Source organism: Canis lupus, chromosome 25, assembly GCF_003254725.2.
Source record: "Canis lupus dingo isolate Sandy chromosome 25, ASM325472v2, whole genome shotgun sequence".
Taxonomy (NCBI): domain Eukaryota; kingdom Metazoa; phylum Chordata; class Mammalia; order Carnivora; family Canidae; genus Canis; species Canis lupus.
In genome coordinates this window covers 11,263,542-11,290,348 of record NC_064267.1, presented here as the reverse complement: position 1 = coordinate 11,290,348, position 26,807 = coordinate 11,263,542, and the positions used below count along the sequence as shown (strand labels likewise).

The following is a 26,807-nucleotide window of genomic DNA, read 5'->3' as shown; positions in this document are numbered from 1 at the left end:
TTGATCCCAGGACTCCAGGATCACGCCCTGGGCCAAAGGCAGGCGCTAAACCACTGAGCCACCCAGGGATCCCCTCACTGAGCTTTTGATTTGTATTTCTTAGGTCAGGGAATCCTGATACACTGTATAGGTTTACATACTCTTACTTAGGCTTTGCTTTTGCAAAGAGAGAGGGAAAACAAGATATTTTGTGAAATGGATATATTCCATTTTATCCCTAAGCCTTGTACTAGCTTTTGCTTATCAACACCCCACTTTATGTATGTCAGAGATTCTCACTCCTGAGTACATGCTAAAATCTACCAGGGAACTTTTATGGACTCTGGGCTCTGCTCTAGAGATTTGAATGTAATAATAATTGGTGGAGTATTCTAATATTAAGCCAGGGTTGAAAGCCATTGATACTTGAGAGTTTCCCCCTCTTCTATTAGGACCTAGTACTCATTCCTTTGCAACTGGTGGGCCGTTAGAGAACATACTTTAAGCAGTCTCAGGGTATCTCTCCATGAAGACATATTTCAGATCTTTGTCTTTCTTCTCTCTGAATCTTTGAGCATTTGCATTACTTCTGGTTCTAGTAAACCCAGAACTGGTTGTTGAGTGTGTATTTTTAAAATAAATATCCCTGGGGTGCCTGGGTGGCTCAGTGGCTGGGTGTCTGCCTTTGGCTCAGGGTGTGATCCTGGGGTCCTGGGATCGAGTCCTGCATCGGGCTCCCTGCACAGAGCCTACTTCTTCCTCTGCCTATGTCTCTGCCTATCTCTCTCTGTGTATCTCATGAATAAATAGATAAAATCTTTAAAAACAAAACAAAACAAAATCTGACTTTGGCCCAGGTCATGAATGATCTCGAGGTCCTGGGATCGAGCCCCATGGCCCTTTAGTGGGGAGCCTACCTCTCCCTTCCCCTTTGCCCCACCCCCTGCTCATGGTCTTTCTCTCTCAAAAAAGTAAGATTTTAAAAAATAAAATAAACATGCCAGTGCTTATTTTTACACACCATACCTTATTCTTTCCTTCTATTATTGCCGTGCGCTGAGTGATGCTCTCAATCCTGTTTCCTATATTGCTGTCCAGCTCCACGATTAGAGACTCTTCCTTGCTGGAGCAAAAGTCATACCTATTTAAAAAAAAAAAGTAAGTCATCACTATATTGCTTTGTAGCATGGTCCAGCCCATGGTGACAGGTAAAATAAAAATCATTGGTTAAGTCCTGAGATAACAAAGATAACAAAATACATTTTTTCTTTTCCTTAGATTTTTCCCCTCCATATTCATCCTCACAATTTAAAAACAGAAAATAGGGCAGCCTGAATGGCTCATGGTTTAGCGTCGCTTTCAGCCCAGGGTGTGGTCCTGGAGACCCAGGATCGAGTCCCACGTCAGGCTCCCTGCATGAAATGGAGCCTGCTTCTGCCTGTGTCTGTGCCTCTCTGTGTGTGTGTGTGTCTCTCATGAATAAATAAATACAATCTTTAAAAAATAAATAAAAATAAAAACAGAACATATGTTTAGCTGTGAAAGAAACCCACACCAGTGTATCTCTATACCTTCTTCTGTTCTGTTAAGTAGTAAGTAAAAATGCATTAATTAGGAAATTTAATATCTTGATTTTAATTAGTTCCTAGTGGAGGAAACATGCAAACACAGGGAAAAAAGGAAGTTATGTTAATGAATGGAAACCTTGAGGAAATAATAGCATTTCACATCTATAAAAGGTTGGTTTTTCATCCAAATATTCCACTATACAGCTAATTTTTTTCCAGGGCTAATTAAATGTATATAAAAACACACAGCATGAAGCAGTTATTAAATTCTATTTATTTCCAAGTTTTGGGGTATCATGAAAAGCTCTTTAGCTCCTTAGACCTCAAGTGTTTAATTATAAAATGATCTTTTCTGTTTCTAAAAGTCCACGACACCTCTTATTATATGAAACTAGCTAGTAGAGTACCCTTTTAAAGAGAGAAGTGAGCATGTTCTCTCAAATCTTCTTATCAGCAAGCTTGTTTCCATATGGCTTACTACTCAAATTTTGGTAGAAATATTAACCATTTATTGCATTTTACATATCCCAGGTTCTACATAAATAAAAAAATCCAAACAACAAAAAAAGGCACTTAAGTTCATGCTGATCTGGGTAGTACTATCTTTTTTTTTGGCGGGGGGGGGGTAGTACTATCTTAATTGGCCTTACTGACAGCTGGCTTTTCCCACCTCAACACCCATAAAACTACTCCCAGACCAAACCCCCAAATGTTCTGGTTTTTAGTGGACTCCTTTTTGCTCCCAAAGCTCCAATGACTATACTGTTAAAAGCCCCGGCTTCCCTGTCCAACAGTCAAGGCCATTCATTGCCCATTCCCTACCTAGAATTTGTGGTGAGCAGAGAGCCTGCTGGGCTCTAATTTGTACTTGTCGTGGGCAAATTGTGGGGATTTTCAAACCAGGAGGAATTTCACAGCCCAATTTCCAAAGAGAATGCGTAGTTGATCTTAGGTAGCCAATGGTGGCCCATGATTTACTTAAAATAAGTAGAGGAAGAAGGTAGGATAGATGGGATTGTGATGACCAGGAAAAAGTTCTGTGATTTTCCTTCTCTGGTCCTTGAGCTGAGAAGGGACTCCAGACTGTCAAACCACCAAGTCTTCCTAGGTGATCTCTTCTCCAGACCTGTCATCTCCTCCCCCGGACCATGTCTTAAGTGGCCCTATTAGGCCAGCATTTCTAGGGTACAGGGGCCATATCTACTTATTCACTCTGTCCTCAAGGTACAAGGGCCAAGCATGCCTGTGGCACTCCATGAACATTTGTAAATGTTCATGGGGGGACTGATACTCTGTTTCTAGAAAGAGCTTTCATTTGTTTTAGTTGTTCATTATTTTCAAACATAATTGGTAAGTACAGCCTTAGTGTAATAAAGCTCCACATACCCATCACCCAGACGTAACAGTTATTGGAGTTTTGCTACAGTTGTTTTGTCTATACTTATTTCTTTCCATTTTTCTCTCCTGTGAAGTATTTTAAAGCCATTCTCAGATATCGTGTTATTTCAGCCCTACATACTTCAGTGCATATCCCTAAAAGAATGTACTTTTTTAAAGATGAAAATAATGCCATTATTATGCCTAGTTGTACCTGTTTCATAAGCCAGATGTCCCCAAATGTTGTCCAAATGTCTCTTTTACAGGTAGACTGTAAGATTTAAAATAAGAAAGAATAATAGGGACTGGCCATTCCTTAAGGAATTTATGCAATTTCTAACAGATATTCTTAATTTTTAAAAAAATTAAAAAAAAAAAATTTTTTTTATTTATGATAGTCACACAGAGAGAGAGAGAGAGAGAGAGAGGCAGAGACATAGGCAGAGGGAGAAGCAGGCTCCATGCACCAGGAGCCCGAAGCGGGATTCGATCCCAGGTCTCCAGGATTGCACCCTGGGCCAAAGGCAGGCGCCAAACCGCTGCGCCACCCAGGAATCCCTAACAGATATTCTCTATAGTCATCAGGTAAAGTAAGTGAACATTTTAACTGTTATTGATTAGTAGAGGAAAATGAACCCAAGAGAAATCATATACTTTCTCCTTTACTTGAAACATTTTAGTGCTAGTTTTGAAATCTGAAGTCATTTTGCTATTTTTCAAAGACCCTATTCTCCGTTCTTTGGACTGTAACATTCATGCCTTGAGCCACTGGTTGACCTCATGTCCTGCACACACATTCAATGCATTTACAAGTATACACAACGCACATATGCCTTACATGTAGATAGGTTTATTACACACGGGCACACCTGTATTGGCATTGTGCCATCAAACAGCCGACGTTCTCTTGTATCTGGAAAAGAAGCTCTTAATTCCATTCCTTTTCCCCCAAAGAAGTGAAAAAGATAAACGGATGCCTCAGGCAGAGATCTTAATTGCATACTCTTGGTCTTCAGGAAAGGCAAAGAAATATGTTGGAGTACAGCAAGTCTAGGCGTTTCCCGAGGGAAGTGCAGTCTGCTGCCCAAGTTCATGCAGGGCTGTCAGCCTCTGACCCCCACCCCCGGCCCCCAGGGGTGGCAGCTGACGGCAAAAGCCCTAGTATGGAAACTGTAGGCTAGACTCACGGCAGGGTCCTCCCAGTGCAAAGGACACATTCTGTGGCCATTTTCTAATTTGGGGACTGTTTTTTTTTTCTTTTTCCCTCTTTGTAATTGGAACCATAAAAATAGAATGTCATTTAGGAACCTGACTATATAACAGCACTTGAAAAGAGATTTAGGGGGAGGGGAATTTGCCTAAGCCTTAAGAATACATCAAGCTCTTAAGGAAGTAGATTGTGCCATGTTTGAAGATGCAAAGATAATCACTGTGCTGGGAACCGTCTTGAGGGGGGAGGAAGCCGAACAACAAGAGGAAAGCAGCGTTCACTCCTGATTTCGCACAGGAAGCCCACAGCACCTCCTGCCAAAGGGAGATAAGAAAGCTCCCAGGCACTATTCTGGACAAGGCCACTGTTATCAGCTTCAGCTCCACGCGGTCCTCTCCATGCTCCAAGCCTCTGTCTCTTGCCTAATGAGCTTTCGGACTCCTACCTCCATTTGCATACAGAGTGACAAATACAATAGCATGGAGGTATTTATAACCATTGAGACGCAAAAGATTTCTGGGGTAAGGGTGTATTCCATGTCATCTCATCAATTGCCCTGGAGTTGAAACGAATTCGTTTTGGACAAGAGATTGATATAAATAAGTTAAAACAAAACAGCCAATTATGAATCCAACACATGGAGCTGAGACCCTACGTGTGACATGTCAGTCTGTCTAACTCCAACTGGGAGCCATCTGTGGGACTCTCCCACCTGGTCTAAGTCACCAGGCTGCTTCTTTCCATCCATAATGGGAAAACACCCTCCATAGGTGTAGATGGCATTACAGACCTGCATGCTCTGGTTGATTTTTCCTGTAGTGGTGATGGATTTGCCCTATTCCCTTCACATTCATAAATATTTGGCTCCTATGTGACCAAAGACAGATGAAGGCAGTCTGGGGCCACAGCCAAAGACAAAGCTAGCACTGAGGTCCAACCTGCAATCTTGACTGCTGCTCCTAACAGGCAAGCTAACCAGCCAATGGGCTATAATAATTGTAATATACACCATGCAATGTTATACTCTATTTTCTACATGCTAGCACCATGCTAAGTGATTCATATATTCTATCTCATTAAACTACACAACCTAAAAAAGTAGGTACTATCACCCCCCCCCCTTTAATGGACAGGGAAATCAAAGATTAGAGAGGTTAAGTAAATTACCCAAGGTTAAACAGCTAGTCAATGGCAGAGGCAGAATTTTCATCAGTTCTGGCTCATTCCAAAATCTGTGCACTTAACCCTTCCCCCACATGCAACATAATATCTGCATAATATCATCATATACCAAGAGATTTTCATACTTCAGTGCTTCTTTGTATATAGGAAGAAAAGGCTGCTCAAACATTCACTACACAAATTCTATTACTGCACTGGGGATTTAATGCCTTTTTCTTTTTCTTTTTTTTTTAGTCCTTTCTGCATCAAAGCTTCTTCCCAAAATTTAGCAAACAACTCTTACCACACACCAAAATGTATTCAGCGCCCAAAGTGTGCAAGCTGCACAATTACAGCTTATAGTAGAACTCCCTTTGCCATCCAGGCTCTGAACTCAGTTCCCACTTAATTTCACAAATCCTCTCGACCGCCTTATAGGAAAAGCAGGGCAGAGTGTACCCAAAGGCCCATTTGTGTTCACCTGTGCTTTTTCTTAGTGCTGGCTTTGAACAATTCTGATTTTCAGACCTTCTACATTCTTCCTGCTTTCCTTTCCCCTCACCTTCCCTCAGACACAGAGCTCATACTTTCTTTTCTTTAGAGGATGGCTGGTTGCATCTGGCGGAATCAGAAGGGAGCATCCAGCCGGGTGAGCGTTAGCCACTGATGGTTAGTATCTGTTTATTCTTCGAAGTGGTGTTCTCAGAATAGTTCAACACTTCACCGAGCTTTTCTAGAAGCCAACCATCTGTTTAGTGCCTGTTATGATACCCACAATCTCCTGGAGTTATCCAGTATAACTTCTCATTTCTTAAATGATTTCTGCTATTTCCAGAAGGTTCTACTCCATAGCCTAAATCTCAACGTAAAAAAATTTGGCTTTTTTTTTTTTTTTGGCTCACCTTTTTCATCCCATGATAAATAAATGATATTAAGCTGATCTTTCTTTCAACATTTCTGTTCTGCTAAATCCTGACTCTTGATTGGCTGAAGGGAAACTGGCTATTACTGAGCTACTGCTAATAGACCAGGCCTGGACTAGGGGACTATGCACATTTAAGTCCAACTAATTTTCACAGTTGCCCTTAAGTGAAGCAGGCATTATTAATGACCATTTCAAAAATCATTTTACTACTATGGAAACCAAGACTCAGAAAAACCAAATGCCTTCCTCAGACTCCCACAGAACCTAACAGACCTGGGATCATAACCCAGATATATTCAACTCTTTTCACCACACCAGAACTCAATCCATCACATAGGACAAATTCTGTTCCCAAGGAGCCTCCTCAAACTTCTATCACCATGCTTCACAGGGTGAATCTGGCTCAGAGTCACAGGCTAGAGGAAAACTCTGGGGGTCCTCTGAATCAAACTGGTACAAAGTCAGACACCAAGAGAAAGTGCACATTTAGCTTTCAAAAGGAGAAGCAGCACCTAGTCCTTTGGTAGAGGAGGAAAAGGCAGAAGATTATTTTGTAATTACATTTTTGACATAAATTGATTTGTTTTGATCATCAAAATGCTTTGATGCTAAAATTATAGGAACTCCTGGGTTCCTACTGGCTGATGAATTTTATCATTTAAAAAAATCTTGCAACGAAATAACGAATCCAACTTTTATCACAATCTTAGTCTTTCCTCTAACTTATTTGTGTCTGCACGATCCCGGACATGCTCTGGGATGAAGTTAGCCTATTTTACTATGAATTTCAATACTTGAAGCAGGCAGCACACTTTAAAGAGGGCCTCTGGGGTGGGTGTGGGGGTGCGCAGTGGTGAGCTGAGCACCCAATCCCCAATGGCTGCCTATTTGAGCCTGAGCCATGCCTAGCAATGAATGTATCAATTTATAATTAAAACACACTTCATTGGAAAAGAGGCTCTAGAAAACTCTACAAAGTTTCAAGACAGAGAATAATCTCTTTCTCCCTTTTTCTCTTTTGGATGATGAGATCTAAGGACTTCTGGTGTGGATTCTGCTTATCTGTTTAATGGGATTTGACTGCACGTGCTAACTCTGATTAGAATCTGTTTGTACAGAATATTGAATCATTTCAAGTTAGGAAACAAAGGGGTAGAGCAGTAATAAAGAACAAATCGAGGCTGTAAAATGTCTTTAAAAAAAACCTAGAAAGGAAAAAAAAAAAAGACCACCTGGCAGCCAGCCAGAGGGCATGGCCGGGGCTGGTTCCCCATTATGGTGCGCCATCCTGTAGCAGGGCCTGATGTAAACTTTGCTCTGCTACTGTGGGTGTTGTGTCAAAACATTAGTGATAGTGTATCTGAGCCATCAGATTAATACAATCTGCACACACTCTCTATTCCCCTCCTCTCACGTTCTCTCAAAACAAATAAAACAATATAGGGGAGGGGATGCTGGCAGAAAAAGGTGCGGAGTTGGAAGGAGTGTTTAGACAGAATGGTTCCTGCTCCTTCTGCTCCAGGAAGAGGGCCTGGGCCTTCAGGGTGGTCACAGGGTCACGCTGAGGGGATTCTGGACAAGTGGCTCTCTTGCACACAGGGAGACCTTGTGACGCCTTGGAGCCCATACTGAAAACTACTTCTTGTCTGAATGGAGAGGGGGGAGTGGAGAAGGCTTCTCAGGGATTGAAGGCTCTGGGTCAGCTCCTTGGACAATGGTGGAGGTGATCCAGCGCCCTGGCCACCTCTGTTTCGATAAGAGCTTTTCCGTGAGCGTCTTGGCCTGCGCTGCTTCCTGCCCTCCAGGGTCTCATGGTCCATTCACACTCAGAACAAGGCCTGTCTTCCCAGCCTCTGCTTTCCTTCCTCCTCTCTCCCTGCTTGCTTCTACCAACAGCTCCAAACCACCCATGACTCTGCTCTTCTCTCTTTTACAGAACCTGAGCCAGGCCAAGGCATCCTTGCCACCCTAACCGGGGTGACAAAGGATGGATACTTACTAGGCCACACCCAAGTGTGGGTCTTAACAAGAACACCTACTTTGTTCATTCATTTTTTTTCTTCTAAGTGAAAAGACTGCTCAGTTAAGGAAGGGTGATTTGATAAATAAAAATTCCTTAGGAAAATCTCAAGAGGAGCTACAAATAATATCCTTGAATCCATTCAAGGAATCTTAAGGTGTTAACTCTATTTCAAGCTATTGTTACATTTTGTTCTCACAGAAAGGAAGAGAGCACATTGCCTTTTATATAGCTGTCAATGCTGAAATGTCCAAAGATCCTTCTGCCGTAGGGGTAGGCAATCACAATTTAGCATTAGGAACGTAGAATTGAGACCTACTCTGACCTGAGTTCAAACCATAGTTTTACAACTTCCTAGTTTTGTAAGCCTGGACAGAAAAACCCAGCTATGAGAATCAGAGTCACAGAAAGTTGCTCAGAGAACTTAGCATCTTTTCAATCCTTTGAATAATTCTTAAATAGACCAATCATATCACTTTAAAAAAAATTATTTGAGAGAGAGAGAGAGAGCATGCACACGTGTGGTGGGGGAAGGGCAGAGGGAGAGGGAGACAGAGACTCTCAAGCAGACTCCTGGCTGAGTGCAGAGCCTGACTCGGGGCTTGATCTCATGACCCTGAGATCATGACCAGAGCCAAAATCAAGAGTTGGACTCTTAACCGACTAAGCCACCCAAGCACCCTGCATTGTACCACTTTTAATAAATTCTGGTTTGGTGTTATGCCACTGATGAACACTAAGGGATGTGATGATTTCCAGTCCTGTGACACTCATTGAAGTAGAAATGTGGTTGAGGAGTTTGTGCACACTACATCCCAAGGATTATGACAGGAGAAATCATTTTTCTCAAATTTCAGTTTCCTGAAAGCTTTTTCTTGGTTGTTTTTTATCTGATGGGCCCCTTAATCTTCCAAGTGTCTATTTCATTTCTCTTTCTCTCTCGACAACTAGACAGTAAAAGCATATGGGCCGTATCTTAGTACTGGTCTCACCGCATTTTCTCCTTTCATTCAGGTTTGCTAAATTATTTGTTGTACTCTTTGTAAAACAACTCAAATTCTTTGGGAAATGAATGTGTCCTTAACATTGCAAATTCAAAAGAAGTAACGCCATGTTACCATGTCTTACTAGTTTTATTATAGGAGTTAAAAGATAAACAGAAGGGAAATAATTTACAGAAGAACTTTTTGCTGTCCATGATGGCAAACATCAGGGTGATACTCAACGAGTTAATTTATGTAATGTGCTTGGCACAGTGCCCAACACACAGTAGATAGATTGATAATATAAGCTGTCATTTTATTATCTCACTAGATAGAGAGCTACTTAAGAGCCGGGACTATGTTTATTCATCATTATAACCTTATGGCCTAGCCCAGCCACCTGTAAACAGTAGAGGAGCACACCCATCTCCACCTCACACTGAGAAGAGTGAATCCTGACAATGCCCTGACTAGATGTGGATTCAACCCCATGTTAGGTGTCAACCTACCATCCATCACATACCTCAAATGTGCTGAAAAAAAGGGCACTACTGACCCTCAAATGACCTCACACATATCCTCTCAACTAAGCACTGTCACCACCATCACTGCCTGGCCACTCACAGTGAGGAGTACCAGTGGAGCCAGAGGGTCTGACTGTGACCTGGATGAAGCCCTCATAGTGTAACCCATATCTGACAAACTGATAGTCATGGACAATTTCAACTTAGGCAATGAGGCTGATGTGTGGAGAAGCATCTTCTGGTCTAACAGAATATAGAAGACCAACCAGCACTTCATCTTTCCTCAAGAGCAGGCAAAAATATTGGCTCATAATTATTAGCACCACTGTGTTCAAATAAAAAAAATGTATATTCATACATGTTCCATTTAAGAAGTAAAATCATATCCTCTGAAAGTAGAAGATTTAGATCCTTCAGTTATTAAAGAACATATACATTTATTGAAGAGACAAGTCAAATATGTGCTCATGTATCAAAATATCAGAAAAATATCAGAATATAACTGAGCACAAGTAAGTAAGATGTCAAGAGCCCCTATGCTAGCATAGCCGGGTCAAGAATTGGGTCAATGAATGTTTGAATAGCTGAGGTAGAATTTTCAAATGCGAGTAGACTTAGGATATTATAGCTCCTCTAATTTCCAAAAAAGAAAAAAAAGAAAAAAAAATCTGAAAGTTCTACCCTTTCTATTCCATTCTAATTTCTTTGGAGTAAATCACCATAGTCAGAAGACCTGTCTAAAGATGCAAGCACAGGGGAGCCTGGGTGGCCAGTCGGTGAAGTGTCCGACTGTTGGTTTTGGTTGAGGTCATGATCTCAAGGTTCAGAGATGGAGCCCTGTGATGGATTCTGCACTCAGTGAAGAGTCCGCTTGGGACTCGTTCCCTCTCCATCTGTCCCTCCCCCTTCTCTCTCTCTCTCTGTCTCTCTCAAATAAGTAAATAAATAAATTTTTTTAAAAAATTAAAGATGCAAGCATATTTTCTGGGAGAACATTAACCTAACAGCATGGATCATTTTGTCAGAATATTGTCAGCTTTCACAGGATATTCCTGTGCATATAATGCCACTTCAGAAGGAAGCTGCTTTGCAGTGGGCAGCCCTAGAGTAATCTAAAAATACTGGACAAGTTCCAGCCAACAAACTTAGCCCTCACAATGCACCAGCCACGGAACTAAATACTTCATAAATGAGCTATATACTAGCTCATTTAATCCCTGCAAACAAGCTTAAGGTATCAGTGCTACTATCTCTACTGTGTAGATCAGGAAACTCAGACATACAAAGGTAGTTTATTTTACCCAGAAGCTGGTAGACAGTAATAGGCGGTAGAGCCAGGATTCAGGCTCTGTAGCCCATGACCTTAAATTCTAGACTATATTTTTCTGCATCCTAATACCTTTTAAAATTGGTTCTTGATGTCATTAACATAGGCCTCTCCAAACATATTTGTTTCTGGATCATGAGCTTGTGCCCCCAAATTAATCAACTTAAGGTCTAAGTAGTTATTACAGAGCCAACCCTCATAATGAAAATGAAGTGCCTGGTTGATGATGTGAGAGAAAGCCACTCATTTATAGACTCTGACACCAGAAAACCAGGGCTGATTTTCTAACAAGGTACTTAAACTTTCTATAATGGCAATAATCCCGGATCTGCCTCACAGAAGCTCTGTAATAATTAAATGAGGCAGTACATATAAAGCATACATTAAACACTTAATGTACTATAAAGTACTCAATAATTTTCAGCTACAAAAGAAATAAAAATAGAAAGCCTAGGCCATAGAGTCTTCTGGACATAATCTTCTATTTGGCTTTAAGTAGTCTCCACCCATTCTCGTTTTCCTCACCTTATTTACCCAAAGGCTTTTTCACACGAGGGAATTTCTCAATAAGGCAGCAATCAATGATCATCTTACATAGTTTTCAATGATGAAGACAAGGCATCTGGAACGTTAAAAGCCTCAGGAAATGGGATAACATGCCCCCAGATCATTTTTTTTAATCTACCTATTTACTTTTAAAGATATTATTTATTTGAGAGAGAGAGAGAGAGAACATGAGGGGGGGGGGTAGGGGCAGAGGGAGATAGAGAGGGAGAAGCAGACTCCGCACTCAGTGGGGAACCCCACAGGGGTTCGATCCCAGGACCCTGAGATCGTGACCTGAGTTGAAGGCAGACGCTTAACTGACTGAGCTACCCAGGAGCCACCCCCCCTCCCCCGATCATTTTTTAAAAAGCTCAAGTGAAAATCCAAGTTCTTGGATTCTAAGGCTTTGATCTTCAGATGTGCAGGACAGAGTTTCAGGGACACAATGCACATGACACATGCTAAAGACGGGTGACAGAAGTAAGACCGCCAACAATGAACCTGTGAAAGTCTATCAGTCCACGCATGTAAGTGATGAGGTGGCCCATGTGCAATTGATAGCAGAAGAGCCAAGCATTAGCCAGGAAGGAGGGCTGAGGTAGAATGAATGGCTGGCTCAACTATTTAGCCCTCATATGAAAAATTCTACATCAGGTCCATATCCAGCTTTCCAAGTTTTGGTTTTCAATTTTCTCAGCCCAAACCTGATGAGCCGGCCAAGTTATGCTTGGTGCATGTCCTTTTCAACTCTTCATCCCATTCGTATCCCCATGTCCCTCTGTCATATCTATGTTCCTTTCTGTTTGCTGTTCTAGTACCTACCCATCATCTTTAGGACTCAGGTCTTATTTCCCTCAGAGTTTCCTTGAAACTGTAGTCCTTATTACCTACCAGCCACTGAAACCATGACAGTTCATTTATTCATCGAGGTTACAGGCCCCTCCCATGGAGACTCAATGCAATGTTATGGTGGAAATAAGAACGAACAGGAATAATAGACAGGAAATCAGAGACTTGGGCCCAGTCTCAGGCTTGCCATGAACTAGCTGTGAGGTGAGGGATAATTATCTTTGTGCCAGTTCTCCTCTATAAAACAAGCTCTTCTTAATCTTGAAGATTCCCTAATTCTAAGTGAATGAAGCATTCCAAGTGAGTAGGTCAAGGCCTGTGGAGACGTCCATGTCTTTACTGCATTTACTCATCAACTATAAACTCAAGCTTTCTCCTTTTCTTTCATCCTCCCCTCCCCCTCAGCCCATTCTTTGCCTCCTGCAAAAATCCACAGCTTTGTGAGCCCCCTCTCTGAGGTCTGAGTGCTTGCTGAATCTTGATCCAAAAAATTAATCCTGAACAACAAAGGAGGGAATGAGACTCCCCTGCAAGAGAGCAAAGCCACCCGCATGGGGAAAAAGTCATACAGAGGGCCAGTGCCATCACAGCAGAAGTGCCAAATTGACTGACTTCCTTTCCTCCTCAGGTTGGTCTTATTTAGACCTGCTTGTCCCACTAGGTTTATACTCCGTCAAAAGGTCTATTCGCACCTGTAGGTCTGGCGCCCAGACCAGTACAGGTCATCACCAGTTCCCAAAGTAATCGTGAAATCTGAGTCAAATTCTCCCAGCTGCTCTTTCTCCTCTTCCTTCCCATCCTCACAGTGCAACTCTAACTTACAGGTGGACTTTGTGGGATCACTGGCTCAAGAGTAAACCCAGTGGGTTAGGCAAGTCCCCCTTGAGGATTTCTGTGACTTTCTCTGGGAACCCATGGGGTGTACTTGGAGGAATCCCATGGGACACCAATGAAAAGTAACCTTCTGAAATGCCAACCTACTTAGCCTCTCCTATTCCATGATCTGAAAACACCTGAGAAATAACTTTCTGAGCTTCAGTTTCCTGGTGAGGAAATTATGTCCATTCTGTAGAATTGTACAGATCAGGGACACTGTATGGAAAGGGGAGAACACAGCTTTGGCACTAGGAAGGGCTCATTGATTACGTCTGTTATCATTAAGTAGATAGTGGCATTTGAGGTGACAAGACATCCCGAGGCTTCTAGAGAAAGTAGGAAGAAACAAGTTCTACTGACTTGAAGCGCATTTTAAGACACCATCTGGCCATAGTCTAAATCCATTATATCCTTTCTATCTTCTCAATGCACCAGGCTGTATTTTTTCACCTAAAAGGGCAGGGAGGCTACATTAAAATCAGTGATCAGAGTTTATATTTCAAGAATAGTCTCCCGATTTTATTCCTTGTGCTACACCACTACGGGGGACTGGGGTGGGGGTTTCCTTAAAAAAGGAATAAAACAAAAAACAAACAAACAAAAAAAGGAATAAAACAGTCTATTAAGTCAATGGAGATCTAACTAAAATGTAGACTTCCAAGAACAGGTGCATGTCTTATAAGTGATCTGTCCTATTTATCTATTACCTAAGGCTCTTGTGTCTGGACATTAGTTTCTAGATTCAGTCTTGAAAATACTCATTCAATTTTTAAAAATCTGTGAGTTTTAAAAATCAAAGAAAATTTGAGAGGCTCACCCATCTTTTTTAAGGAAACTTCCCAAACCATATGTCATTACCTTCTGATATTCCTAATCCTGGGAAGCAATGCTGAATTTGCTCAAAAGATCCCTCTAAAAACTGCTCTGCGTAGACTTCCTATGACTCAGCCTTTTGGTTTAATTTAAACACATAATGAAATATTTGACAGCAATTACAGGAGACAGTTAATTCATTAGAAACAATTATTCATCAGACTCGTATTACCATGAGGAGTGGGAAAAAGAGGCAAATCTCACAAAGCAGAGAAAAGTGGCAGAGAGGCATTTGGCAAATGAACTCGTGCTCTGTTCTCAGGACTTTGTATGAAATATTAATAAGGGCGCTCGTCCAAACATTCACATTGGGCAGCATGCACTTCCTCATCCAGCAATTATATAACAGAAAGCAAGAAGTTTCTCATTAGTAAGTGAACATTCACGTTTGCTTGTGATGAAAGCCTCCTGTAGAAGACAGCCAGATTAATTTGAGCTTGTTTGTTCAAGCTCAAAGTTCTGCTAAAGTGGTCTCCAGTGAATGAGTCTTCCTTCTTTAAAATCCCCATTTTGATTCAGGGTTTTGTGTATGGCACGTTAAAACTCTCGATGGTGTGCCTGGTTTGAGTCCATAAACCCATACGTACCTTGCATGGAAAATCTGGCAAGAGACACATGGACACAAATTATATATATGCTTAAGAGGGATGTGATAAATGTTAAAAAAAACATGCAGTATGTGATATTTCCAAAAGGAAAGGTCTTCTTAAATCATGCTTTCCTTTGACATCTGACCTACAGATAGCCCCTAGGAAATGTTGACTTTTTCAGTGTTTAAATTGTTTAAAACTTTCATTTTGTAGATAGTAGAATATGGGACATAACATTGTTTCAGCCCCAAAATAACAGACCTTCATGCTGGCAGTCAATTAAATCCTTGAGTACATTTCTAATTAACTACCATTAACAATTGTTTTGTTTGGGTCCTGTTAGGTTTGTGCATCAGCGGGGTATGTCTCTCAGATGATCTCAGATGATCTATCCCTCACACATCCCTAATGATCCAAGCCTTCCTTTCTTTGCCAATTTGCTGATGTAAACAATAGAGAGATGCAATTAAGCGAGTCCTTCTCCGAGTTCCTAGATGCCTCTGCTTTCCTTTATTTTGTAGGCCACCTCCCATCAACCCCCTGCCCCCCCGCCCTGCCACCCCCTGGGAAGCCCAGCAAAGCACACTTGGTCCTGGAGTGGTCTGCTTTCCCAGACCCAAACCCCAGTCCTCTACCGCTGGGCAGGTGAGGCGGGTTCCAAAATGGGACATCAAATTGTGCGGCAGGGATTATCACATCCTATTAAACTTCTAAAGCGTGTAACTATCTGAGACTCCAGATTTGACTGGCTTTAGAGTTCTGGAAGCAGTTCCTTAAAATTCCACGTACACCTATCACGTTTTTCTTAGAAAATCCACCATTCTGGCTAAGAAAGTAATACAGAATACTCTACCCTCCTCACCTGCCATGAGTTGAGAATCCAATTACATTTGTTTGCATTCCAGAGGGACTCGTTGGCAAAAGATCAAATAAAGCAAGCGAGGTTTTTGGGCTAAGTGGGCAAAGAATCATAATGCCTTTGCTTGGCTGGGCTGGGCCATGACTGGCACAGGTAGTCCAGGTTGGCAATGAAAAAAATGTGGATTGACACCCGCAGTGGGGGAGCTGTGGGTTGTTTTTTTAATGGGTAATTACTAGCATTATAATTACTGAGGCAGCTCTGTACCACAGAATACATACTTAGATGGAAGCTCTTCTCTTACAACCATTCAACTTTCACAGGTTCATTTTTTTCAATGAATTGGGCACTGATCCCCAGAGTTAATCCTCGGGTCAAATTGCTTAATAATTTGTAAGAAGCAGAAGGGGGGAAATATCAATGTGCCACAACTAGGAAATTATTTCAAGCTTTTTTGAATGAAGAAAATGTCGTTTTAAGTGATTTTCTCATTTCACTCATGAATAGCTATGTATTATAGGAAAAGGGAAGCAGGGCAGTTACCATTTACAGAAGGGGAAATTGAAACACAGATTAAATAACTGGCCAAGGTCACAAAGAAGTCAGGGCCTGTGCCAAGAATAGAACCCACTTCCTTGCTTCCCGGGTCTCTATCCCTGAGACTGGGAAATAGACATTCTGCAGGTACACGTCCAGAGAGAATAAGTAATTAACAGATATGTTTGATCTTACATAATAAAACATAATGGCCAACAGTGTGGATCTTTGTTTTACGCACGGTTGGTGCGATAAGTAGATGGGTGACAGTGTATTTGGGTTGAACACCAACGATGTGCACAACGCATTTGTAACATGCGAGCAATGTGAATGTAGCAGAAGGAGCAAGAGTTTCTCTCTATGTATTTTTACTGGTCACCACCAATAGCTGGCTAAAGCAAATGAGATTTTTCCCAAAGAACTGAATTCACTTAACGGTTTTTTTCCACTAAAAACAGCATAGTTTGTGCTGCCACTCTGTTATCATCTATCAGTGTTATATGTGACCTCGATAGTTAGATGGGGATAGAGAATGAAAGCAGCCTGTGACGGAAAGAGCGTGTGCTCTAAAAACAAAGCAGCAGTTAATAGCAGGGGCTGCAGACCTTCACCCTCCCCTCCCCAGAGAAAAGACACAAACACATTCAACATTTGAAAGGCAAGCCTTCGTTTTAAAAAGAAGACAAAGCAACCTCAGAGGGGTAGAAGCTGGGCACTGACAGGGTCGGGGAGCTGGGCTGGGTTGCTGGGCTGGGGAGCTGGGCTGGGGAGCTGGGCTGGGTTGCTGGGCTGGGTTGCTGGGCTGCGTTCATGGGTTAAGGGCGTTCATGGGTTAAGGGCGAGTGTCAGGAAGGACTCAGCAGCGGCCCACTCACCACCCTCCTCTTTGTGGGAGTAAATGGCCCAGCCAGGTCTGAATTCTCCAGTCAGTTGCTCCCACCATCTCAGACTCTTCCCAAGAAAGTGCAATGGGTGATCTGAGTACCAGCATCATGCCAAGGCTGTCTGATCAGTTTCCAGCCGGGCCCCACAAATCCATCTACTCCATTTCCCAAAGAGGGGTCCCTTCCCTCCAGTTCAAGACTGTTATTCATTCCTGTAGAGACCAATCTCCATGCTATGCCCGGGAGATGGAACCAGCACTGTGGCAAAGCTCTATGTGAGCAAACTCAGCTCACTACATGGGTGGTGAGTCGCACTCGGTAGTCCCACTCAGTTCTTCAACATCCGGAGGGGGGGAGGTGAACTTCTAGAATCTACTGTGGGTTCACCAAGTAGGAATCAGCTCTCCCATGTCCCATGCTGCCCCACCCTGGCCTTTGCCAACCCACAGGTCAGAACCACTTCCTCCCATGACAGGAAACGAGTGAGTGAGGCAGGCCGCACACACCGGGACGGTTGTTTCGGTCCCCTACTGCAGTTTTTCGTAGTCTTGCTTTTCTTTTTGCTTAACTCATCTGTATTTCCTTTGTTTTTCTTCTGAAAAATCACGTTAATTTTTTTGTCAATTCTACCCCCAGGCCTACTACATTTCTATTTCTCAAGCCCAGCAAAATCACACTTGACTTTCCACCATTTGTGTTCACTTCTCAGAAACTTTAGGTTAAAAATTGTCACTGTTGTGAAACTAGCTCTATAGTAGGCAGAAAATTCTTTTCCAGTTCCTTAAAAGTTTTAGAGCCTTATTAATTAGAGAATCTTATCCTACTGCTAGCAGTTATCACAACCTTGCCTTTCTTCAGCATTCTGTCCATTACTTCATTCTATCCTCATATTGTCTCTGTGAAGTGTGTAGAATTATCATCCGTATGTTATATGAACAGAAGCTGTAAACTATGCACATGTGAAAGGGACTATAAGCTTACCTACCTTTATGCACATGCCCTAGGTTATGCCCATACTAATCTGGAACAAGTTTGGGAATATTTATTTAGAAGTCTCTGCTAATTGCTAAGGATGAGGAAAAATTCAAAATTCCACTTCATTGGGCATTGATAAGTTATTTTAATGCTATTAAAATCTAGCTCTCCTACTACTTTACCACCCAAATGTGCAGGAAAGTAAAAGGGGAAAAATTTTTGTTATATTTCTTCCCCGCTCATTAGGAATGTGAATTGGAAAGTACCTTTTCCCTCTCTTTTATTAGCAATGTTTTATAAGAACAAACTCTGGGTGAATCAAAAGCATAGCTAAGACTTAGCAGTGTATCACTTTTTTTTTTTTTTTTTTTTTAAGGAGGAAATTTCTTCTAATGTTATTTATGGTTTAATTTCCACAAAGATGGACTAGTTGAGTAGTAGTTCTGACAAGTTTAAAATATATTTATGTATTTACTGGGTACTAGTAAATACATAAACTTATTAGTTGGCCATATTAAACCAAATAATAAGTTTGAGCTACTTAGGGGCACCTGGGCAGCTCAGTCAGTTAAGCGTCTGCTTTTGGCTCAAGTCATGATCCTGGGGTCCTGGGATCAAGCCCTGTGTTGGCCTCCCTGCTCAGTGAGGAACCTGCTTTTCTTTCTCTCTCTCCTACTACCCCACCCCTGCCTGGCACATACTCTCTCTCACTTGCTCTATTTCAAATAAATAAATAAAATATATTTTCTTTAAAAAAAAAAGTTTGAGCTACTGAAACACATTCAAACCTCAAAACTAACCCTAATGCTTCGGTTGTGTCCATATATAGATATGTTCTTTAACAAGAGCCTAAAATTTAAATACCAAGAATTATTCTATATATTCAAGAGTAATGTGTATGTATTAAAATTGCCTAATCTCTTTTGACAGGCATGAATAGATACCACCATGCAAATATGTTACTATGTAACTCAAAATAAAATTCTAAAAATTTATGCGATAGAATGTCTTTTATTCAAATGTCACTAAAATTCTTATCTACAATGGTATCTAAGTGTTAATATATAAAATACATTTATACAAAGACACATTTGAAAACTTCTAATAATTAAGGAAGGCTCCATTTATCTGCTAAGTTTAGCTTCTATCTGTTCTATTTGTGTCCTACTGCACAAAGGTCCTATATATCTCTAAGTTAAATGTACTGATTTAACCATCAAGCATTGAATTCAGGCCTGACACAGGTAAGTTGCTCAGTCTGTTGACTTAGAAAAAAATAACTCTCTGTCTATTGACTTAGAAAAAAAATAACTTCTTAGGGATATGCATATTTTATAGCAGATAATTTCAAGTAATGACATAACATTTTTTAAATGAAATATCACTGAAAAAGTTAAAGCTTGCATTTCTGTCTTGTGATTGGTTTTTTAAAAAAATGCCTTGATCAGAGCATAGGTCAAATGGTCAACAAACATTTACTGAAGATTAGAGGCACTACTTTGAGTCTTGAGAGAAGTCAAAGAGGAATTACACATCCTTCCAGACCCTGGTAAGCTTACTCCATGACACAAAAGAAGGATCCCATGTACCACAAAGAAATCAGAAGAAGAGAGCTAATGCCTCCAAAGTTTTACTTCAAATGACTTCATTCCCCAAACCATATTTTATTACTATTATTCAAACCCAACTTTATTTTTAAAAAAGATTTTATTTATTTATTCACAAGAAACACACACAGAGAGAAGCAGAAACATAGGCAGAGGGAAAAGCAGGCTCCATACAGGGAGCCCCATGTGGGACTTGATCCCGGGATTCCAGGGTCACACCCTGAGCCAAAGGCAGACACTTAACCGCTGAGCCACCCAGGTGTCCCCAAACCTAACTTTATAACATTATATTACCTCACTGACAATTATTATTTTCTAACAGAGTTCCTAGATCTGTCCTAAATAGATCTGAAATTATATTTTTAATTTTTTAAGTAGGCTCCATGCCCAGCAGAGAGCCCACTGTGGGGCTCAAACTCATGACCCTGAGATCAAGACCTGAGCTGAACCCAAAGAGTCAGACACTTAACTGACTGAGCCACCTAAGCACCCCTGGAATTGAAATTTTAGGTTTGTTATTGTCAAAACAAACATTAAAAGCATCTATAAAAGGCCATTATGTTATTCCCCGAAAATTCAAAACTTTGTATTTTTCTCTAAATAGCTTAAATTATTTAGTTATTTTTCACTTATTTGCATGTTAGGTTGGCACAAATATCCAGGCCTTAAGGGGATGGAGAAATAAATATCCATAAATATGGATGCCTGCCCCTAAATTAGCAAAACCATACAAAATCTCAGTAGACCTCATTTTTGGGGGGGTTAAGTACTCATAGTGGTAAAGAAGATATTCAAGATTTGTAATTTCTCCATATTACTATTCTTAGCAAATGGCATTCACATGAGAAATCAGGACATGTGTGGAAACAGCTACTTCTCAGGAACCCTAGCACTCACTAGTAGCTTTCACTCTCAGAATGAAAGGCCTTATGCAAAAGATTACAACATAAGATGAAGAGTTGAAATGGCAGGGAGAATCCAGAAAACCAAATAGCCACTCTTTATGCTAGATTCATGTCTCACCTTTTTATCAAGCTAAACATTTAGTTTCTTTTTTTTTTTAAAATAGCAATTTTCCCAAACACTCTGCAAGTGGAGTTAAAAAGCAATAAAGCAAATTTATGGCAAAGTGATTGCTCTTGGGCAGTCCCAATAATATCTTATTGTTGCACTTATCAATTCTATTCTCGTCCTTCAAATTAGCTCCCATGAACTGTCCTTAGCATCATGCCTCTAGACTAAACAAAAATGAGAAAAGAGAAACAGGACTCAGTCATCAACAGGATGCAAGGAAGCACTGCACAATGACCAGAAGGTAGGGACGCAGCCATTCGGCAAACACACAGTAAGCTTCTACCACTGTGTGTGCCTAGAGATACAGAGGTGCTCTCAGTCAGCTCAGGGCTCTAAGATAAAGCAAATGTATGCAAATGTATGCAAACCCAGCAAAGGATGCAAACCCAGAGAAGTGTTAAGGAGGCCCGGCTCATACAGGCTCATACAGGCTCATATAGAAGAGGGAGAAAGGAGTCTGAATGAGGCAGTCAGGAGAGTTCACAGAGAAGCTAACATAAGAGGTAAGCCTCAGAGGATAAGGAGGCAGCAAATGGGTGGAAGTGTATTTCGGATGAATGGAAGAGCATGAGCAAAATCTACAATGGGTAGTGATCATCAGTGCAGGGAAGATCTCCTATCATTTCCAATGTTCACAAAATGGGAAATGGGAAGGCCACTGTAGCTGAATTAGCCAAAGTCTGGAGGTTTTCAGTTGAGAACAAGACTGGAGTTTCAACCTGAGTTTCAAAAAAGGCTCACAAAGTGACATTGATCCTGCCCCTGTGCTCTGAACACTATCAACTAGAGAGAAAAACTAGAAATGAGGAAAGAAGAGTAGGTATTACCTACTTTTTCCTGTGAGAACAAAAGCCTTTGCCCCAAATATAACTGAATATTCCATTTGCAAACTTCCATGTGTGTCCATTAAAGAATCTTGAGTCCAAGTATGGCAAGTATTTGAAAGTTAATCTGGAAACAAACTGTCCTTACCTTGCTTTGGAATGATTATGGTTACAGGGACGCCAGAACCATCTGACTGTAGGTTGAGGGATACCGTAAATGGTACAGGTCAGGATTTGTCTGCTGCCCAGGGGATAGAGAGTAGGGTCTGGAAAGGATGACACGGCCTTTTCATAAATCTGGGGTTTCACTGGAAGAGAGATGAATAGGACAGAAGTCAAGAGCTGTGCGGTGACTTTCTCCTGGGCTACATACAGCATGAAAGACCACTTCTCCCTGGTTTTGATGTCAGGGAAACAAACACATGATTGTTGCCATTAACAGCCTTTTTTTTTTTTTTTTTTAAGTAGAAGTGTTTTGATAACAGTAAAAAATTGATTCCATAGTATGTACATTATGATTACGATGATAAAAAATCATACTTATGGAAGTTAATAAGCAGACATGAAATCAGCATGATGGGGGCATACATGGTTTTTAAAATAATCACTAAAAGTTTATTTTCTCTGATGTTGTGCTATTGACTTTCGATTTACCTATATTCCCAGAACTCTTTCCTTGCCCAGAACTGGAAGAAAGTAGAGGAACAGCAAGCTTACCATTTACAATTAAAGTGGTGGTGAGGTTTTTAAACACACTCGACTGCTTTATGGCCAGCAAGATCATGTAGTCCCCTGCATCTTCTGCAGCCACATCTTTGATGATTAACGAGTAGCCATGAACCAAATAGCGAGCAGATTTCTCAGTCACGGGGAACCCATCTTTTAGCCTGTGGTTAAGAGTGTGATTGGGAAGTCACTCCATACTGCCTCTCAGATAGCATTTTAAAACACTGTCATTTACTTTTGTGAGCTCAAGCTGATACGCTCCAAGCCTTTTGGTCCTCCACATTCATTTTACAAAGATAGATGCTTACTTTTTGGTAAAGGCAGGTATGGTTAAAAAAAAAAAAAAAAAAAAAAAAAAAGGCAGGTATGGTTTGTTTATTTATTCATTTTAAAGATTTTATTTATTTATGAGAGAGAGAGAAAGCAAGAGAGAAAGAGAGAGAGAAACAGGCTCCCCATGGAGCTGGGAGCTTGATTCAGGGCTTGATTCCAGAAACCTGGGATCAGGGCCTGAGCTGAAGGCAGGCGTTTCATTGGACTCAGCCACCCAGGCGCCTGTCAGGTATCGTTTTTAAAGGGAGAAACCCTTCACACTTATTGGTAAGGAGGAAGAAGTACTTTGAAGGGAGAAAGAAAAGCGCTGGTTTTAAGGTAGCCACGAGGATGCTGGTCACCATGTGACTTAAGTATTCACCCAGCAGCACTGGCTGATCCCATCGAGATGTTTTCAGTTTTCCATGAGGGCTTCATCAGCAATCCAAGGGCCATTGTAAGTCAGATCAACTAGATCACTTCTCCAGATAAAAATAAAAATAGACTTTCCTATTGTGGTCTCATGTGGAGTTCTTATTAGTTGTATAAATGGTCACACCAGTTGTCCCTTTCATAAACTATAGTAAAATCAAGATTATCAAGATTTGTTCCCCTGAGGAAGAAGAGCGAAGGTACAAAACTCACAAACAAAAGGTACCGAACTTAAAAAAAATTCTTTTTTACTTTAAATATAGAATCAATGCCTAGATATCATGCAATTGCATACAAGCTGAGAGTTGGGAGGCCTGAATGCTTGACTTGGCTCTGACACTCTGTGTTGTGCCCCTGACTTGCCCGTTTGAGCCTCAGTTTCTCCAAATTTTCTAGAGTTTCTCCAAAATTTAATTAAAATTCTATGATTTCATTGAATTGCACAGTTCTTTAGCTGGGCATTTTTTACTCTGTTAGGAGTTTATTGTGTTCTGTATAAAGGTTTAATATTGGAAATTAAATATTGGTATTAGCTTCTATCCATGCAAATGTTACGTGGTCTTGTAAGCAAATCATCATCACTAATGGGTCTCGGTTCCAAAGCAGTTGAAATGCCTATGCTCTATTCTATGACTGTAAATGTCATCTTAGTTTACTTTATTTCTCATTAACAAGTCAGTGTTTTCAAAGATGGATCCATTTATGGTGTATGCGTTTTAGGCCCTGGCTACTTGGTTACAAAAGAAATTAGTGCTGTTTAATACATGGGGACACCCTCAGACACTTTTGAAACAGGGAATGTATCTCCTGGAGTGATTAAATTCCTATTAAGGAATTACATACACTGGCAGGAAATTTATTATTGGATTTCTTGTACATTATAAAACAAAACAAAAAAACTTTTCTGTGACAGCATGAAGGGGCATAGCACAAAGTTTAGTTTTCTCTTTAACCCCCTACTAACTACCTGAGGAAACAGAAAACAAATACTTTAATCATAGGATATTGAAAGCAAAATAAGGCCTGGTGGAGGTGATTCTATAATGGCACCACTTCTATATTGTATGGGTTGTTTTCCTAATCAGTTTTGTACTTTATTCTTTGTTTAAAATGTAATGGTTTGAGCCAAAGATATTGGCATTTAAAAACGATTTAACAAAACGACTGTAGATTAGAAACAGATTACATTGTTTCACATCAGGTGTTGTACTAACACAAAAAGAACCTGCTTCAGGAATTTCTGAATATGCACCCTTAGAGCCAAAAAAAACTTAATTAGTTCAAGTTGGTCCTTTCCTCCACCCCTGCAGCTGAATAAGTCTTGTCTCTATTAATGTTTGTTTAATTTTAAAACAAGACTGGAACTTTCATCCCAGCTGTATATAAAAGAATTATTTTCAGATAATAAAAGAATTATTATCCTCATTACAAGGGCCCACTTCTTTAGGGTTAATAGAGCATGTTACATATTCAAGATGCTTCCTACTCATTGCCCAACATATTCCATTCAAAGGACGTTGACATCATGGGGAGGTTTGGAGATGCAGAAATTTAGTCACAGCTTGTGAATGGCTGAACTGAAGCACTCAGAAACACCTCATATCTCTTGCTCCATCCTGTGACAGTTTCCCTTTCCCTCAGGCACATCCTACCTGCTTCGCTCCCAGGCCAGAAACCAACGCAGTGCTTGGCTCTCCACAACTGTCTGGGGAACATATCCTGGTATTTTTTCAGGAATTCAAATCACAGGGCTCCTGCATCTTCCTACTTACAAAGCACATATCTTAAACTGATAGGAAAATAATTATGATCCTACCACAGAACTTCTGGTGAGGGGAATGCCTTCACTTTCACGGACAGCCTGTAGGACCGCTTGCCAGCTATGGTTTCAAGCACATGCTCTTTTCGATGCTTCACAGTGATGAATGCCTTATCTTTGAAAGGAGAAGTGATAAAGAGATTAGAAAAGGCTGTGTTTATCTAAAGAGAACAAAACTAACCTGGCTCCCTGCCTCATAAAAGGAGGGTGCAAGCAATGAATAAACAGAGCCAAATTCTGATCAAGCCCATCAATGAGCCCAAATAGTGATCCTTGAATAAAATAATTTAGAAGCACCTAACTGGTGAGGTACTCTCAAATCAAAAGGTTGTGAGTAAAACATAAAACAGAGGCAGGGCAACAGAGAGTGGGGCACCTCAAATATCTGTATCACAATAACAGAAAAGTAGAGATACTTAGAAAATCTACCTGCCCAACATGAGTATGATGGGAGAAAGTTCCTTCAGGCACCATAAAACAAATGATTCAATTTAAGAAAGAAAAAAAAAAAAAAAAAACTACTGAAGAAAGTCAAAATAATTTCTAAGGCCACCTGCCAAGACTGTTCCAGAGATTATGCTCCGCACCATTTTTCTTTTCAACAGTGCAGATAAATAAGGTTTTTAAGGATTCTAAAGAGGCTCAAGTATTTTCTTTACAGAATTTCCCTATTGGAATTAAGCAACAATATTAGGATTTCATGAGAGTAAGACCAGGGATAAAAATCACATCAATTCTAAATAATTTATCCCACCACATTTTTCTCTCTAAATCATACTAATACCTGAGAAATGAAGGTAAGTCTGTTATATTTTCCAGTCTTGTTTATATGGAATACTAAAAAAAGAACTTAATAGAGATTATAACATGATCTAACTGAATTATTAACCACAATAAACTGGCAAGGAAAAGATTCTCTGTCTAATTCAAAAGTATTACATTTAAAGAACACTTACTTTACTTTGCTTTTTGGCAAAGGGAAGAGGGGAACCAAGTTGTATCATTCATGTTAGAGTATCTCTTGGCCAGAGGAAAATGTACTTTTTTAATAGAATCTGCCCCAAATCCATGATGATAGAAAGCAGAGCACAGGTGACTTACCATATATATGGACTGAGGTGTTGACAGATTTGAATGATGGACCACTCTTCACGTGACAAGTGTAAAGTCCTTTGTCTTTGTTCTGCACTTTGTCAATAATAAGAACGCTGTAGAACACATTGGCATGGGAACTGCGTTGGCCAATTCGTTGCCTTATAGAAGCTCTCTTATTTTTCTAGAAGGAAAATGTGTAACGAATGTGGAAATAGTAATTGTTCGTGTTCAAGGTTACAGCATTCTTCAGATTTATTACTGAGATGATCAACATTTTGTGCTGAGGGGCAAAGCCACCTAACAGTAAGATATTTGGAAACTCATACTGTGTCTCGATGCATTTCAAATATTTGCCACCGTAGCACTCATTTAGTCCTTCACTCTCTCCAGACGGACTTTCATATACATTAACTTAATAGTTTCTCACAACCCCCCAGTGAGATGGGCAGCATCCCTGTCTTTTAACAGATGAAGAAGCTGAAACGTCAGAGGCCACAGTGGGTAGGAAACTCATGTCTTTCAAGTATAAATCTATTGCCTTCTCTCCAGCACACACCTCTCGAAACTGTTACCAGCTTTCTGGGCATAGATGTGACTTACTTAGGCAATAAGTATCTTTGGTATCTGGCTTAATGACACTGTTTCTCTAAAAAAACACCATGCGAGTTTTCTTTTGCTCGCTTACTACAAGTAAAGGAAAAAATCATGAGTCCTGGCTACACATACTAAAGTGTAATAATTCCGATTTCATTATTACATTATTTGAGCAATGTTTACCAATTTCTGCTAAATCACACTGAAAGGATCTGAGGACATGCAAAGCCATCTACAAGCCTAGCCAACACTCTGGTGGTG

The 26,807-nt window shown here is 40.6% G+C and overlaps 1 protein-coding gene across 8 annotated transcripts in view; it reads right to left on the bottom strand.

Moving 5' to 3' along the window:
* Positions 1–26,807, bottom strand: part of FLT1 (fms related receptor tyrosine kinase 1) — a 179,224-nt gene that overhangs the window by 95,003 nt on the left and 57,414 nt on the right. For all 8 annotated transcript variants that reach the window (XR_007406055.1, XM_049101467.1, XM_025462612.3 and 5 more), the window contains 5 exons: positions 25,959–26,133; positions 24,855–24,972; positions 22,286–22,455; positions 21,717–21,876; positions 1,006–1,120 (listed from right to left, as the gene is read on the bottom strand). Coding sequence is in view for 7 of the 8 variants with exons in the window: in XM_049101467.1 (XP_048957424.1) it covers positions 1,006–1,120; positions 21,717–21,876; positions 22,286–22,455; positions 24,855–24,972; positions 25,959–26,133 (738 nt within the window). In the remaining variant the exon portion in view is untranslated. The remainder of the gene's footprint in view (positions 1–1,005; positions 1,121–21,716; positions 21,877–22,285; positions 22,456–24,854; positions 24,973–25,958; positions 26,134–26,807) is intronic.